At 35.8% G+C, this 18,530-nt stretch overlaps 1 protein-coding gene across 2 annotated transcripts; it reads right to left on the bottom strand.

Annotated features, from left to right (window-relative positions):
* Positions 1 to 1,363: 1,363 nt before the first annotated feature.
* On the bottom strand, positions 1,364 to 14,610 carry LOC122316671 (E3 ubiquitin protein ligase DRIP2-like). Of its 2 annotated transcripts, XM_043133378.1 has the most exons (8): positions 14,145 to 14,610; positions 13,023 to 13,236; positions 12,494 to 12,593; positions 11,351 to 11,669; positions 10,719 to 11,215; positions 10,571 to 10,621; positions 4,492 to 4,564; positions 1,364 to 1,725 (listed from the first exon to the last, which is right to left on the bottom strand). In XM_043133378.1, the coding sequence occupies exons 2-8, from the start codon at positions 13,192 to 13,194 to the stop codon at positions 1,552 to 1,554; spliced, it is 1,386 nt and encodes a 461-aa protein (XP_042989312.1). In that variant the 5' UTR covers positions 13,195 to 13,236; positions 14,145 to 14,610; the 3' UTR covers positions 1,364 to 1,551. The 2 variants fall into 2 exon arrangements, with proteins under 2 accessions (XP_042989312.1, XP_042989313.1); XM_043133379.1 differs by lacking the exon at positions 13,023 to 13,236 and having other exon boundaries at positions 14,145 to 14,603.
* Between the last annotated feature and the right edge of the window lie 3,920 nt (positions 14,611 to 18,530).

The raw sequence follows: 18,530 nt of genomic DNA, 5'->3' as shown, positions 1-18,530 counted from the left end.
AGATTGGGTGAAATGGGTACCCTTAGCAAAATGGTGGAACAATACCACCAAACATTCATCTACTCAACTATCATTCTTTGAAACTTAATATGAGTATTCCTTCTCTTGGGTTGCTTAGTTACCTTCAAGGGAGCTCCAAAGTAGATGTAGTAGACTCCACCCTTTTGACCAGGGAACAGAGCAGGTTACTTATGTTTACAACTGTATCGGTGGCTCTTAATGGCTCAATGCCGAAACACTAAGCTTGCTTCTCATTTCTACAAACCCTTTGAGATTACTGCTAGATTGAGAGAGGTGACCTATAGTCTAAAACTTCCCGAATTGGCTCAGATTCACCCAGTTTTCATGTGTCTCTTATAAAGAAACATCTTGGCCAGTCTGTCACTCCATTACCAAAGTTTCCACCCGTTGATTCTCATGGAATTTCGAGATCAGAACTAGAGGAGATTTTGAATCAAAGGCTCAAGAAATGTGGACATTCGACCTATAGTAGAGCTCCTAGTTCATTGGCAAAGGCAGCAAGCAGATGATGCCACATGGGAGTCTTACCACCAATTCAAAGACTCCTTTTCACACATTGTAGGCAAGGTGTTCGAACAAAAGGGCATTGTTACAAGACGAGTTGGAGGGCGAAGGGAAGGGAAGGGAAGGGAAAGCAATAGTTTGGTGAAATCGAGCACACATGGAAGAGTTGGATTAGGAAGACAACTGCTTGCTAGGGAACTGTAAGATTGATTGAATGGTGGAGATTTGGCAACAAGACGTTAGTTACTATTAAATTATAATTCAGGCACATGATTAAGACCATAGAAGCTTATATTTCAATTTTAGCATTTTGTTATTCTGCTGTGGAATTCACAGTAGCCTGAGAAATAACAACGCTAGGAAGTTGTTATTGTCTTTGTTTATATGGGAGGGATGCATTGTATGAAAATTAATACAACAAATTCCTATTTATCTCTCTCTCTTTTCTCTGAGGCAGCTCCCCTCCAAGTGAGTCTTCTTACTCAAGCTTGTTACAAAAAGTTAGGCAACCCGTTGTGGTACCCACCACGAGAAATCATGCACTTAATTATCATATTTCTTTGAAGCAAGCAAAATCACGATGGTAATACAGGAAACATTTGAAGCGTGGAGCTATACCTGCTGAGCGCTAGACAGCTCCTGTATGTGAGCACAATGCCACAAAAATCATTTCGAAACAAATTCAGTAGCGTTTTTGGATCAAATTGCAGAACAGATGAAAATTTAAACAGTAGAAAGCCCCTCTTTTTATCCACGTATCAAATATGGTGCAAATTGAATTAAATTGATCATGCGAAGGAAGAAACCAAAGGAGATGGATGAAAAGACATTTCCTATGTGATATGGCAAACCAATAGAATAAAATTAATTAAAAACGTTTATTCAGGTGAAAACATAGATTGCACTAACATACATTATTGATCGAATGACCTTAGTTGATGCAGCCTCAAAGATTCAAAGGACTTGTATAATTAGAGATGTAGATTGCAAGGACAAGAAAGGGGAAAAAACTGAAAAAAAGTTCTCTCAAGGGGTTTGGACTTTCCGGCAATATGACAGGACCATCACAAAGTCCTTAGCAGAGGAACCAACAGATGCTGGTACTTTTTTTGATGTTGATGCTGTCCGAAACCACAGATCTACCAAGTTTTGTAGTTGCGATGATGGAACCACCGGCTGACCTCGGCACATTATCTCCACCTACAAGCAAAAATAAAAAACAAAAACAGTAAGAGTTAATCCCCTGAATTGTCACCAAATATGAAGTACAAGGGGAAGCATTGCTTTCTTTGTCAAGTGGTGAGCATTTGTCTCTGTAGACAAAGAACTAAGTGTGCATTTAGGTGCCTTTCCTACAAAACATGACTTCAACAAAAGGAAATGAAATCTGTTCAAGCATCATACTGCCATGGAGCATGTAGTGATCTTACACTGCAAAGCTTCAGAAGTGGAGAACTGATACCGGTAGTGAAGAATGTTTACCAGCAAATTTTTTGTGTGATTTCTGAAAAGCTGTGATGTTTTTTAATTTTTTCCAGCACACTGGAAGCGAGGTTTTTAAAAATTTTCAATGCTAAATTTTTAATCTGGGACTTTTTTCTGTAATATGGACAAGTTCTCAGCCCCTCTCTCTATGAGTCCCTCTCCCTGTCACTCATTCCTCCCCCCATAAAAGAACGGTGACTTTTTCCCCCCACAACCTACGAGCTTCTATCTCTTCTTCCTTTTTCTTCTGGCTCCCTTCAACAAGCAGAGCATTACAGTTGTCCTCTTTCACCCAAAAACATAGTTCCACCGAAAAAAGTACTTTAATCTAATATGGAATTTATTTTTCTTGTAGTTGCACACAACACACTAACCATTCATGTTACTAGGGTAACATGTTCATCAATTTTTCTACTATCATATCTTATGAATATTTCTCTTTGGACACTACACTTAACAGAACTTGCATATTATTTCTATCAGGGTCAAAGAGACCTTTGCGTTCAAGGGTGCCCAGCACTTTTAACAGCACTGGTTGAAGGTTATCCCTTTATTTATTAGAAATAGGAACCAAGGATAGTCAACTTATAAGATGCTATCATGTTTGATCCTCTCGAATGTTAAAAGAGTACATCCTTTATTATTGATTATGTTCTTTATTTATCAATGTACTTCATGAAATTGTTATAGGATTTCATTTGGTAAGTTTTGCCTCAATGTCCAATAAGTGCTTGTGATAAGAGTAAAATCAGAAACGTGAACAGGTAGCATCTATGCCAATTAAAAATGCTTTTATTAGTGAAAAGTAAATAGATCATATATAATTAGATTTGGATAAAGAAGTGGATAAGAGAGAAATAAATGTTTCTCCAGTTTTCAAGTGAAGTTACCAATTGAGTAAAAAGGTCTGGAAAATAATTGTGGTCCAGAAAAATGTTATGCCAAATGAGAAGCAATACAAGAAAAGCCAAAAGAAAAAACAGCAACTTTGGGAAGTTAAAGGCAGCAACACTACCAATAACACAACAGAGTCATTTTTTTAATCGAGGAATGATTTGCTTTAAACAGAAAGCTGCTACCAAGTACACAGGAAGCCAAATGAAACCTGAGGGTGCGTTGGGTTGGCGGAATAAGGAGCTGAAATGGAATACCCATTCCTACACCATGATGAATATCTATTCCTCCCAACTATAAGAGGAATAGGTATTCTTGGGGAATAGATATAAAATTTATACAAACACATTTTATTATCATTATTTTTTTAAAAAGTTTTTTTGGTGACCGACCAGCCATCAAAACCCATGGGGTGGCCGGACCACCCATGGCCAAGTGGGTGGCCAACCACTGTCCTTCTTGTTAATATTTTTTATTTTTTTTTAAACATTTAAATTCAATTTTTTAAAGAATAATAGCATTTTTAAAGAATAATAGCATTTTGTTAAAAATATAGTGAAATTTGTATATTTTGGAAATTTCACTCCAACTTCATAAAGATATTCATCTTTTGTCACCAAACAAAAGAATGGGAATAAGTATTACCATTCCTAAAGGAATGATCATTTTGCAAACAAAACATAAGCTTCTTTTTTCTTTCTTTCTTCTTCTTTTTTTCTTTTCTTTTATTTATTTATTTATTTTTTATAAATAAGACAGACAAATGAAACTCAAGAATAAGTGCTAAAGTAGAGAACATCTCCCAAGATGATGATAAATGGCAGAAATTCATGTTAGCTAACACTATGCTGAGCCGAAATTAACTTAAAATTTTTATAGTTTTAATAAAAATTTTGCTACAGAACACTGAAACATGCTGTCGCTTTATATAACTAACTATGTTGATAGGATAAGTTTATTCCAAGCAACTTAAGAAGCGAAAAAAAAACCATAAGATCAACAATCAACTACCAAGGACAACTTTCTTTCGGCATATATATTGCAGTTCAATGGAAAACTTCTCTATTATAATGACAGTGGCTCTTTTCGCAGCATTTTCTAGTTAAAATCATCCATTGTATGTTGTTGCATCTGGGCATAAGTATAGTCCAAAGGATGCATTTATATACCCACAGAAAAAAATAATATAAAACAGCTCGTATGAGTATCTTTAAACTTGCATAGTAAACGCAAGTTGAACACATACTTGCTTTCATTTTTAAAAATTCTTTCCAGCTTTTTCTAGCACTTTTCCCATTGGTTTGTTAAGTGGCTTCATGTATACTTGGGTTAACACCTTACATTATTAATAAACTTTATCTTAATCGTCAAAGCTTCTTTCCAGCTTTCATGGTTTCAGAAAACAAGAATGAAATAGACATTATATGTAGAAAAATATTCAATGGGAAACAATATTTATCAAAAAAATATTCAATAGGAAAAAAGAAAATAGTTTATCAAAAACACACGAGAGAAAAAGAACCAAAACACCACCAACAACATTAATAAATCCTCAGCTTTCTGGAAAGGCAAGAAAGACAAACATACCTCAGTTTCACTCGTAAGATCAAGTTTCTTCACAAGATACTTTTGGATAAACGAAACAGGCATTTTACCATCCCTGCAAAAGGAAATAAGTGTAAACAGAAAATAAGACATTTAGTGATGAAGCACAGCAATCTCTAAGAGGTGAAAGAATTCAAGACAGGGACACTACATGAAAAGGCTAAAAAAGAAAAATTAATTATGGAACAATTTACACATGCCACAGCAAATAACTACCAGTGATAAGAGTATTGCCACAAATCTATCACGACAAAAAAGTAATTATTTGGGAAAACAGGATGCTTTTTTTAGCTACGAGGCCAATCTGAATATTCCTCACAATACAGTAACTCACTAACATATGAGTGTAGACAAAGCTGGTGAGAAAGTCATGAATTAACAAGTTTTGGTGAGTGTTCCATGATTGCTTTAAATGGATTTCACTTCATTCCTGGCTTCCAGGAAATATAGATATGGGTTCAGTTATTTCAAAACTGTAAACTTTTCAAATTAAATCTCTCTTATTCAGACAAAAAGATACGATCTCAGCCCTCCCTTCATTTTGACCAAGTTAAAGTAGACAACTCTCTGTACATGGAAGTTCACACAATCTAGCACCATGGTCAAAACAATATTGTTGTTTTGAAATAGCAAAATACGGTTGCAATACCAATCATTACAGGAATTATACGAAAATCAAAACCACCTCAAAAGTGTTCTCCATTCCACTTGTAATCAAATGTAACACCCCGATCCAATATTGTTAGCAATGGAATATGGATAATTTTATTGGGCCTAAATTAAGTTTAATGGGTCATATTGGATAAAAGCCCACGAGCTATTAAATTATTAAGGTTAGCTAGGAATTTAAATTAGGCCCAAAGGACCAAGAGTTTGTTTCCAAGCCTGTTAAAGTTTAGTGAATTATTTTAAATAGGCCACAGACCCAAAATTTATTATGATGGATTAATGGGTTTTATTGGGCCCAATCATTGGATTAAAGCCCATTAAATATTTGTGGACCAGGTGGGCCTCTATTTAATTGGTATTAGTCTCAAGAATTTATTAAAAGCCCAAAAAGTATTTATTGGACGAATTATGCTCATTTTGGAATTTAAGATCGGCCCATTAGGGTTGTAAAGTTAGTCCATAAAATTATAGGCAAGCCCTATAACATAGTTGGACCCACCAAATGCCACCCATTTGTTAGAGCCCAAAATAGGACCCAAGGAGAAGCCCTAAGGTGAAGCCCATGAATTGGACCCCAACCCATGTATGTGTATTGAAACCAACCCAAGACCATAAACCCATGAAAAGCCCAAACCCAGTTGTACAAAGGCCCAAACCTGCATGTATAAAATCCATGCTATGTGTACACCTTCATCTTCTTTCCCCTAGCTTAGGGTTATTGCAGCTTTGGTTTTTGCAGGGAAGTTCCTCTTCCACACTGCTGCACAGAAGATAACTGAAGCCAACCATAATCTCGCTTTTCGTTCCACACTCATGGTTACTCCCTATCCCCAACAACAGAAACCCAGTTGCACCTCCTCCTTGGCTCCATACCACAACAAGCCCAGCCCCAGTTTCTCTCTTCTGCAAGCAAGAGCAACCAATGGAGGCAAGCCACACCATGCTGCAACGACAAACCCAACCATCCCAAGCCCAACCAGCCTCCTTGGTCACATGTAAAATCAATGGCAGCAAGACCCGCACCACTGTAAACCACCTTCAGCGTAAAACACCTTCAACCCGCAAGCGGCCACTGCACTACCAATGCAAAACAAGCAGCCCCTGTTTTATGCTAACGGAAAATCCCCATCATACAATCCGAAACAGAGCACTTCCATGCCGCGTCTCTCTCTGGCCAGCCCCTCCTACCACGCATTCTTACACCACACAGCAGCCCTATGTCACATCCTGTGTCTCAGCCGTGCAAAGTGAGGAGCCGCCATAAGTCAACTGCACCTAAGACCCACATTGACAGAACCCCAGCTGTATCTCAGTGTCACCCAGCCACTGAAGACTGCTTCAGACACAGCCAACTTCCACCACGGACAGCCCAGTTGCACCCGATTGGAACCCAGCCCAATGCCTCAAGCAAGTTGCACCAAGAAACTCTCTCTGTCTCTCTCTCCCTCTTGGCTCCTACCGCCATTATGCTAGCACCACAGAGGCACAACTCAGTCATGCACCAACAGATTCAAGCCACAGCCCTCCTCTCCACAATGAACCCTCATGGTACCTCTCTTAGAACTAGTTATTTAGGTTATGGGTGTTTTACTGATTTAATGGAAAGGCAACATATATCAGGCAAAACTTTAAGAAAGCTTGTTATGGCTGTCACATATAGCTTCTAATAGCATGGATTTTACGTTGATCATAGCAGGGCCATATTATAATTGTAACTTGATCAAATGAGAGCTTTTAGTGCACAGGTTTGACTACAGTGATTAATCATGGAGTTTGGGTTACGGGTACTCCATGTGATCAAGGAGGTTGTGGAGGAAACATTTTAATGGTTTGATTATTTTATGATGACATGTTTGATGATAAAATCAAGAGAAATAAGATGTTTGGGAGTGGTGATATTTTTAGGCCTTAACCATGTAATTATTTGGAGAAATTGTGCCGACACCAATTATTTGGGGAATGATGATATTTTAGGGTTATGGGGATTTTAGGCTTTATGGACATATAAGTTATTTAAGTATTTCGGGTAAAGTACATGCTTAATTATAGATTTCTTACAATTGGAAATTTACATAAGTTGCGTGCCTATTTTATAGGTGATCACTTATGAGGTAAGTAGCATGATCATACCTTTACACAGTTTAATGGTAAATGACATGTCTTTTATGAAAAATAGTATGTATGTACACCCTTCATTGGAAGCCCCTTTTTATATACCCAAGTCAAGAAGGAAGTGATTTTTCACTGCCAAGATGGGTTCATAAATTCCATGGTTTTATGCATAAGTTTCATGTTAATTTGCATGACACATGCATCACAATATTTTATGAAAAGTCAAGATTTTATGCAAGGAGTCATGCATGAAGATATTTTATGAAAAGTCATGATTTAATGTGAAAAACTAAGCATCAAATTATTTATGAAAAGTCATGATTTTATGTGAGGAACCATGTATCACAACATTCTATGAAAGGTTATGATTTCATGTGAAATCCATGATAAGGCAAGATATGAAAAGAAAGCATGCATGTATAATTATGATGAGGTATGAAAATTAAGATACATAATGACCTATGTTATGACAGTGAAGATGGTACCATGAGGTGGGCATATTGCATTGCTAGGATGGACACACTAGTAGTGCAGTCAATGTTGTCATCCTCATGTATGGATTCCCAACCTGGGGACACGGGTGGAATTTTAATCTTCAAGATTTACTAACCCTAACTCACACGAGTCAATAGTGGGTACCGGCCAATGAGGAAAAGTGCAAGACAAGTTAAGGCATTTAATGCATAGTTCAAGTTCAAGTCCATATTCATGTTATTTACAAATGTAATTATGAGTATGCATGCTTTCCAAAATCATAAAAAATGAGTATGCATGCTTTCCAAAATCATAAAAACATACCAAAATGAGTCAAATACTCAATAAGCAACACATCATACAATAAACATAATTATGAGTATGCATGCTTTCCAAGAAAACCCTATGTCTATATTATGTTTATTGTAAAATGTGTTGCTTATTGAGTATTTGACTCATTTTGGTATGTTTTTATGATTTAACCACCCCAAGTGAGAATTTTTATGAGGATGGAGCTGCAGGATGGGACTTGGCCTAGGGAGGCGAGGCAGAGGCTTAGACAGTTATGACAGGCTCAATTTATGGTTTCAAGGGGTTGAAAAAAGTTGTGAAGGCCTTGGTCTTGGGGTATAACTCCCTTCAAGGTCCAAGGTTTAACACCTCATAGATGCAAACAATCCTTTTGGGCCACACCCCTTGGTGAAAATCTTGCGATTTAACCAGTTCAGTGTAGGGAAACTTTAGAGGGTGTAGTGCATGAGATTGGGATTTACTCTGCAGGGGTGGGTCCGAAGGGTCCTGCCTTGGAGAGGTTCCCCGACATAAAAAAAAAAAAAAAAAAAAAAAAAAAAAAAAAAAAAAGAATATTGTAATATATATATAAGTTACTCTTGTTAAACATGAGACTTGATTGATTTTAATAAGACTATCTTTTATATTTTCAGTATTTTAATAAAGAAAGACTTAGTTTATTTTATGGAATGTTTTGTACTTGGTGCTTCGTCTAAGAAGGAAAAAATTTTTAAAGGCAAATTTAGTTGCATTCTAGTTCCCCTAGATTTCTAAAAACGATGTTATTCATCACCCTAGGGGGATTGGGTGTTGTTACATCAAGATACCTGAGCATTGATATGGTTAATATACTCTAACCTCCCTCAAGTTAATTGAAATAACACTTGTAATCCATGCTCAAGGATTTTTATTCATCGAAAATGTTAATTGACACTTACCTCTAATAATTTTTTTCAAAAAACAAAGAAATATTAAGACTGCAACATCCTAAGCAAAAAGCATTTAAGTATGATGTGCGTGGGGAGTAGAAAGCAATATTTTGTGAATTTTGGAGTATAAGAAAGGTTTATCATGCTACTATGAATCTTTTTGTAACAAAAATTTGCATATTTTAGGTAGTTCATTGTGCTTTGAAGTATCGTCAATAGTTTTTATTTTTAAGTTATTGACCATGACAATAAATTATTGACTTACAGTGTTCTGAATGAGTCAATGAATATAATATACACAGGCACCAAATGATAGAATGAGAAAAGTGCAGAAAAATCCTCATGGGTGGGGCTACAGATACTGTAACATACGGGTTCGAAATTAAGGATTAGATTTATTATAATTTTTGTTAATTATTATTATTGATCAAGTTTGATTATTATTATTATTTTGATAAGTTATTATTATTTTCTTTTCTTTTGGGGGAGAATAATTGACTAAGATCACTGCCCCTTCATGCCGTGCCGCACCTTGACGCTGCCATCTTCTCTAGAATAATTTCTTAGTTTGAAAGTTTTCTAACTACTAACCGACTTACACGCCGGAATTTTCACCTATAAATTCTCTATTTCCTCCACAAAATTCCCTCCCTTATGCCAACAAGCCCTAATTGCTAGAACCTCCCCCAAAGTAAAAATCAAATTTTCTTCTGCACGGTAAAGCCTGTAGCCTCCTCACAGCAAACCAAACGCTTACCTTGCCGGAAACCACCATAGAACATGCTGACGAAATTTCCATCGCCGTGGTTCTCGGCTAGCCACCCAAATCTACCATTGCCGTTGTTCTCGGACAATCATTTGTTTATCCTATCATTGTATTTTCTTATGGGTTGAGTACTAGCCTAGACACCAGTGTGGCCAATTCATGGTTTTTGAATATTTTAATACATGAAATACCAATCACTAGGTGGGGAATATTATACTCTACATGCAATTTTCTCTATTAGCTTTTCCAAATATTTTATACATTTTAATTTGGTGTGTTCTCTCTTGTATACTTTTTGTGTACTTGGGCTATACCTAATTATGTGGATTAATAAATTTTCTTATAAAAAAAAAACATTTTATACATTTTATTGAAAAAATAAAAACAATCTGAAGCCGCATCAAGACAGCAAGTATTGTTTTTTTCCAAGAACTATTAATGTACTAGAAAGCATTTATAGCCATATGCATGTAAAGCCAGAGTCCAGAACGTGTTCTATCTGTTATTTTAATGTACGTCAAACTAACAGATGGAACATGTTCTTGGACTCTGGCTTTACATGCATATCGCTAAATGTTAATTTAATGATACGTATTAGCCTCAATCTAATACTCCATAATATCATCAAACAAGCATATTATCATTTTTCCCACTTTTTTTCTGTCAAAATTTGCTAATGAGGTAAATGGGGAAAGAAGATGCACAAACAGAAACCCATATTGTTGTACCAGCTAGTCAAGTCAACATTTACACATTCATATGCAAGAAAATGTTGACAAAGTAGAAACTTCAATCCAATAAGAGACCAAAAGAAACTTACTTTATCCTTATGTAACAGGCAGATATCTGTGGCAAGGAAACATCTGCTTTCCTGCATACATTTATTTGAAAACAACATAGAGGCAATCACAAATCAAGATTAAGGAATATAAGAAACAATGTCATGACATGTTAGAATAGAAATTTACCTGTCTTCTGAAGCAACTAATGAGAACCAAATTGGACTATTTCTTCTGTTGCGCTTAGAACCTGAAACATCTAGCATGACTTGGGACGAGGAGTGCAGCTGCCTAGATGCAGCTGTGATTTTACGACCTGCTGCACGCAACCTTCTACGCTTTAAAGGTCCTGGAGGTGAGGTCGTTCCATTAGTTTCATCCTGGACTTTAGCATTGTGTCCATTTCTTTTGCTTCTAGGCATATATACTTCACTGTCAGGAGCACTAGGTGATTCTGCTCTGGCTTTGGTTTCAGGCATATATACTTCAGTACCATGGTTAGGTTGCTCCAATTTGGCAAGTGACAGCCCCGATGAATTAAACTTAGAGGTTTTGGTTCTGTTCGCAGCTTCAACAAGACAGTTCAAGGGTGTCCACAGATCAACTTTCCCTTCAATTAACTCCACATCATTCTCTGTGTCTTCCTTAGGTATTTGCTCATTAAAAGATTCAGTGCCTGAATAATCCTGCAACAATGTAACAAGATGCTGAACCATTAATACAGTAAAGCAAGTATGTTGTTTCCTACAAGGAGATGTTTATAAAAGCAACTTCTTCTAAGTCTAAAAAGCACAAAAGATCAAACACATGCCTTCCTTTACCTGCCTTTTATTTCGAGTAGTTTTAAATTGAGAATCAAGTGAGCTGGAGCTCAACGGATGATCACCAGCAGAATCTTCTTTCTTGGCAACTTCCTCAATGGAAAAACTGCATCCTCGCATCACAGAAGCTTTTCTTGCAGCTTTTGTTCTCCTTCCAGTCAAGCCACTCTGTATTGGCACTTTGGGAGTGCTGACCACCAATGAAGATAGTGATCTCTCCTTCCTTTTAATTGGCAGTGTTGTAATTTCAGGGGCCTCAACTTTCCTTCTCTTCAGAGGGAAAATTTTGGCCCTTATATCTTGCAAATTGTGGTCTGGCCTGCACATTAGTAGTGACCAGGCTCTAGTGTGAGTGTATTAAAACACAAAGCATAAGGACACATAAACAAAGTGATTTCCATTTCCTCAGAAGAAAGGTACACCATAACATTATGATTGAAAAACTGGTATCTGGATACATCATTTGCACCTATATAAACATAGAAAAGAGAAACAAAATATAAGAAACATATTTAATGCGGCATGTATGCCGGCCTATCTCAAAAATATCTGGAAAAATAACCTCACTAATAAATTATTGTATTGATGAAGCACTAACTTTCAGTGCATAGCAATCATTAGACCATCACAATCTTTTTATAACCATTTCCAGATACTAATTCAACATCATTGACACGATACAATAAGCATGAAAATCTGGCAATGTGTCCTTGGTAGGCAGGAAAACTGAATAATCGTAGAAATGATACAATAAGAAGCCATGCAGAATATCTAGAGCCACGATCTAGAGGTGGCAATACAGCACTTCTCTCTCTCTCTCTCTTTTTTTTTTTAATTTATAAAGGCATAACTTCATGTAAATTCTCAAAAGTTAGTGGAAAGGTCCAAATGACATGATTTCTCCACTAATAACATCATATGAAAAAACCCTTTCAATGAGATTTACCTATTGTTACTCATAAAGCATAAATAGAATTTAACCACTTCAAATCAGGAGAGAGAGAGAGAGAGAGAGAGAGAGAGAGAGAGAGAGAGAGAGAGAGAGAGAGAGAGAGAGAGAGAGAGAGAGAGAGAGAGAGAGAGAGAGAGAGAGAGAGGGAGGGAGGGAGGGAGGCCTATCATAATATAGATTAAAGGACTGGCCTGAGTTTCTCCACTGGAAGAATGCCCAGATCAATGTTGCATTCAGGACAACGATCCACCTCCTCATCTGAGAGCTTCTCATATATGCACTTCCTGCAAACTGATTTGAGGTTTGAACTCCATGTGTCAGAGATGGTTGTGGAATGAGGCAAAAACATAACAAGAGATGAGGAATTTGACTATTTAATTCTCCCAAGTCTGTAGAAATATATACAGCTGAATTTAACAGATTCTTTTTATAAGTAGCTGAATTTAACAGATATTACCAAAAACAAAATATGAAGAAGAAGAAAGACATAGCACTTAGTTTTGCTTAGGTAGGGAAGGAAATATTGTGTCCAGCCAACAAAGAAAAGAGGCCGTGTAGAGATTAGCTGTAACAACCCAGGGAAAACACTAATCACACCTATGCTATAACCCCAAAAAGACAAGTCAATTTGAAACTTCTCTAAATTACTTATAAAACTCAGTTTCACCTAGTTAGTAGTCAATTAGAGACTTAGCACTCAAGATTACATTGATAACTTACCCACACTATTTGAGTTATTCATTCTGCCAAAGTGGGATTGGGGTGTAACAAACTCCCCCTCTTCATTTACAAACATCCTGGTCAGGTCATAAATGGTACAAAATTGCATAGTTGATCTTACTGAATGGTTTTGAAACCATATGTAACAACCCATGGAAACCTCTATCGACATCCGCAGTATAACCACAAAAAGGCTAATCAACTTGAAACTTCCCTAGAATCACATATAAAGCAGAATATCACCTGGTAAGCAACTGATGTGAGCTTTATAAGTAAGAAGATAAAAATCTTTATGAGCAACCGATGTGAGCTTTATTACTAAGCAACCGTCTCTAATCAGAAAGTAAATTCTTTCATAGAAGAAATTAGTAAGAACATAAACTTTCTATAAAAATTTTATCAATATTAATTGTTCTTTAATAAGTCCAAATATCTAATAATTGTTGAAAACTGCTTCACAGCAAGCGAATTGCCCATGCATCGTAACTGGGGGAAATGGTATCTTTCTTCTGAGATTGCTGGGGATGACTGTAACAGTAGGCAGCCCCACTTCGCATAAATCACCAATTGTACCGACATGTTCACATTAGCAGTTACTTTTACTCATACAAAAAAAAAAAAAAAAGAATGAGACGGAGAACTGCTCGAGTTCTTACAGGATAACCTTAAATACCCTTGTTAGTGTCTTTAGACCATACACCCTATAAAATGTGGATAAGCAATTGAATCCGACAAACCAACATGAGCCTTAAAATCCATTATACGCAAATCCATAAACTTGGAATCCTACACATCAACACGAACCTTTAAAATAAAATAAAATAAAAGCACGCAAATCCATAACGTTACAACGCATAGTCGGAAAAAACACGTAAGAATCTTGAGATTGCAAAATACACGAGTCCCCACATCTCAGAGAGTTGAAATAGTAAGAACAAGATCGATAATATGCAAATCAGAACAAAAATTCAAGAAGTACATATATCAAGAATTGTACGATGACACAAAAATTGAACAACCCAGATCAGCGTAAACACGGAATGCAAGCACAAACCCAGATCAAAATTGTCACAAAAACAAGAGCAATTAGACGCAAAATATAGAAAAAGCAGATAAACTCACACGTGTGGAGGCACAAAGATATCGTTGTAGCTTCCTTCAAGAGCTTCTTACAAAGAAGGCACGTCATGCATGCCTCCAGGGTCTCCCTTTTCACTTTCACAACCTGAGTTGCCATCTCTTCCCCTCCCACTATCTGAAAATCTCTCTCTCTAAACTGCAACTGCATTAAACAAAGACGACAATCACAAGGGAAAAAGCATGAAAGTTTAAGAGGAACCGAAGACTTTTGTGCTTTTAGCTTTAGCTATCATTGGACGTGAGAGAGGAGTGGATCTGAGGTTGTGAGCAAAGTGGCGGGTTTCGGGGCTAGATTAGGAGATTTCGACTGTTTGCGGCAAAATTACGTTGTTGGATTTTGGACAAAGAGGCGCTGTTCAGGTTTCGGCTTTGAGTTCGACTAAAGACCATGAAAATATGTAATATAATAAAGACGCTTTTTGTGCGTGTTTTTTAGTGTTGCGTGAGGTCCGAGCACGAGCCGAAACTCACTCTTCCCACTGCAAAGTCTGTAGAAGATAAAAGTGCGTCGTTCGATAACTGGTGTGTTTTCCCCCAGCTTCACCCCTTGCATCAACTTTTTACCATCATTTTAGAAGATACAAGTGAATTATTAAAAAATTAAATTTTTTAAATAAATATTTTATTTATAAAAATTTTATATATAATTATTCTTTTATATTTTTATATGTATTTTATAATATAATTGATTATGTATTAAAAAAATTAATATAATCAATTACATTAATAAAATATATAAAAAATATACAAAAAATAACTATATAAAATATTATTCTTTTATTTATTTATTTTTAAATAATTATACAATATTTACGTACTTGTAATCACAACTATCATCTCTTTCTTCAAATATCCTAAGAATAGTATAAATTCTAACATACTGTTTGCACAATTTTTATTTGAAAAATAATAAAGCCATCGAGAAGTTTTACCGATGATGTTTACTGAATTGTAATTTTTTGTTTTTATTTAATGACTAAGAAAATATTTTTAATGAATTTGTGATTTTTTTAAAATTATTTAAATGGATTTGAAAACTGTTTAAGGTAAAAAAAAAAAAAAAAAAGTAAAGTACAATTTGCACTTTTGGAATAAAATCTCAATTCCCGGAAGAGATTTTTGGTGGACGTAGCAACGTGCGTTTTATTTAGTACAAATGTGCACACAAAATGTGCACATTAGTGCAAATGATTTTTTTAATTTATTTTTTTGTAATCATTTTTTAAATATCTTTAACCATTAAGAAAAAAATAAAAAATATATATAAATTTACTAATAGTCATTTCCTTAATCATTAATAAAATAAAAATATATGAATTGACACATTTAGTGGATATATTTGATAGTCATATTATTATTTTTCTTAAAAAAAAATACTTTTTAAGGTAGAAATGTTATAAAAGAAAATTTGATTTTTCATAGTTTATAACTCTATCCTTGATAGAAATCAAATCTTATAATTAAATAATAACAAAAATAGTCTAATAAAATTTTCAGTAAGTACAATGAAAAAAATCTCTTCAACGATGCATAAGAGTAGGATTGTTCAACTGGGCTGGGTTTTTACCCTGCCCTATCCAGAATCTAGAAAACTGAATTCCAGTTCTGGGTTTCGGCCCTAATTAAATCTGGGCTAGAACCCGGATTGCAAAACCCGGACTTATCCGGCTTGGATCCGGGTACCGGATTTAAAACCCGATACCTAATTTTCGTTTAATTTTTTTCTTTTTTGGCAACTCTCACTTGAAGTTGAAACCCTGTACCCGGTGTTCACACATTCTCTCTCTCTCTCTCTCTCTCTCTCTCTCTCTCTCTCTCTCATGTAAAAACCCTAGCTGCTGCCGCTTTCTTCTTTATTTTTGGTTCTCTCTCCTCTCTCTCTCTCTCTCTCTCTCTCTCTCTCATTTTAACGTTGTCCTTGAATCTTCTCATTCGTTAATTTTCTTGGTTGCCATGGCAAAGAAACAACCTCACTTGAACGGAGCGACAGTGGACACAAATAAATGGCCGTTAGAGGCGGATCTGAGGTGCGACTCGATCCCGTAGTAGAGTGCCTCATCAGCAAGCTCTTGCATGGAGAATCTGCGAGATGTGGAGGGGAGACAATTTGATCTGAGAAGGGAGAGGAGGACTGAGAAGATCTGGGGATTGCAATCTGAAAACCAGGTAAGCGTCTCTCTTTCTCTCTCCCTTTGAGCATTTATAAACATGGTTTTCCTAATAGTTTTCCTAGATCTGCCAGTTTTTCTTTAACATGGGTTATTTTTCTCTGTTTTGTTATTTTTTCTTTAAGCATCAGAGACCTGCTCTTTATTTGGCCCAAAATGGTAACTCTCTCACTTATATAACTCTTATGTGGGTATGTATATTCTATTATTTTGATAGATCTAGATATTTTTTGTTACTTTGTTAAACATGAGTATAATGTATATGCTGTTATTTGAGCAAAACCCAGATGATAGAAATTGGTGACCGGTGCAAAACTGCAAGTGCACAGTATCGTAGTTTTATAGTAAAGTAATAAGAAGAGTATCGTCCTCAGGGATTGGTACCTTACGTTTGCCAAATACCAAAATTATACTAAACTTGATTTTATCTAGAGGAATCACTAAGATTTTTGTAGTTGCAATTTAAACTAAAATCGACTCAAAGAGAAATATGCAAAGGAAATAAAGCTGATGTTCGAAGATCAACTTAATGGAGATGAAAACTTCTAGGAAATCGATTTCACATAATTCTTTACTATGCTTTTCTCATCCAGCTAACTTAATTTAAATCTCTTTTATCTATTAGCAAATCTCTAAATCATCCAAAAGCCTCTTTCGATAGTCAATTGGAATTGACTCTTGGTTATCAATTCACACAAGAATATGCAAATTCAATAATCAAAGACGCAATAAGACCAAAGTTTTAATTACTACATAGGTTCATACAAGTCTCTCGATCTCTATACTTACCTATGTTGAAATATCTAAGATCTACCCTATGATTCCCTCTTTCGATAGCAAATCACAAGATTAATTATCATCTAATCAATGACCAGTTAATTAGAAGCAATAAAGTTAGAATAAATCAGATAAACAAAGAGAGAATTGCATTAAATTAGCGTAGACAACCAAGCATAGTTCAGAAATAGGTTACATCGTTTTCCTAAAATAAAGAAAATTTAGTTCATGCTAGAAATGGAATTCAACATAAACGAATTCACCATAATTGTTCTGAGAAGATTGGAAGAAAATAAACACTGAAAAATCTTCCTTGCAGCCGCAAATCATCTTCAAAAGCTCAAGGGAACGATTCAACGCTTTTCTCCCGTCCGTGCTCGTGTATGATTCCAACGTACGTGCAATAATTGGAATTCCCTCTCCAAAACAGATGATTTAAATCCCTCTAGCTATATTTTTCTGTCCCAAGAAGTGTTCTCCAGTCAAAAGTCGTGGCCCTAGAGTGAAAAATTACTTTTATATGGTGTGACGGCGGAAAACCTAAAATCTGTCAAAATACGATATTCGCTCGAGCGGGGTGTCGAGCGCACATCGAGCGTTCGACTCTGTCTGATTTCGCTCGAGCATCCTATCGAGCGCACGTCGAGCGTTCGACTCTGCCTGATTTCGCTCGAGCGGCCAATGTTTCCGCTCGAGCGATCTTTGTTTTCCAGCAACCCGCTCGAGCTCCCAGTCGAGCAGCAGTCGAGCGTTTGAATCTGCCTGAATTCGCTCGAGCGGCCAAAAGCCTCCGCTCGAGCGAACTTGTAAAATCTGCAATATGAAATTTTGCAAGTCATCAATTGGTAATCTATTCTGGGTATTTGGTATTTAGTGTTTGTGAATCACTGTCTGGTGTGGGTTTTCTAATTTTGAGGACTGAAGGGTTTGATTGGTTTGTGGTCTCATTCTCTATTGCATGTGTTTCTATTTTTGTTGTTGTTGCTTCATGTTATTTGTTTGCTTGTTTGATGTTTGAAAGAGTTGAGATTGGAGAAAACATGTGCTTCAGGGCATGTATGATATGTGTTATGATGACCCTTCATGATAATGATTATTTGAGACAAAAATATATTCATTTTGACATAAAATAATCATTTTTGCAAGAAATAATTAACCATAAATAAACAATTTTCTTGTTGTGAAACGTGTGAAGATTTTCCATCAATATATACATTTTTCAACCTTGAGTTATCATTAAACGAAAGAAATATCAGACATATAGATCATTAGTGTAAACTTTGCCTCAAAAAAAAAAAAAATTGAGCAACTTTAAGAGAAATCTTAGCTTCTATTAGGAAATAATTTAATAAATATTAATAGAGGAATTAATGGAGTACGGATTTCACACTCTATATAATACATTGATTGATATATATTGTGT

Source organism: Carya illinoinensis, chromosome 7 (assembly GCF_018687715.1).
Source record: "Carya illinoinensis cultivar Pawnee chromosome 7, C.illinoinensisPawnee_v1, whole genome shotgun sequence".
In the NCBI taxonomy this organism is placed as follows: domain Eukaryota; kingdom Viridiplantae; phylum Streptophyta; class Magnoliopsida; order Fagales; family Juglandaceae; genus Carya; species Carya illinoinensis.
This window is presented reverse-complemented; position numbering and strand designations above follow the sequence as displayed.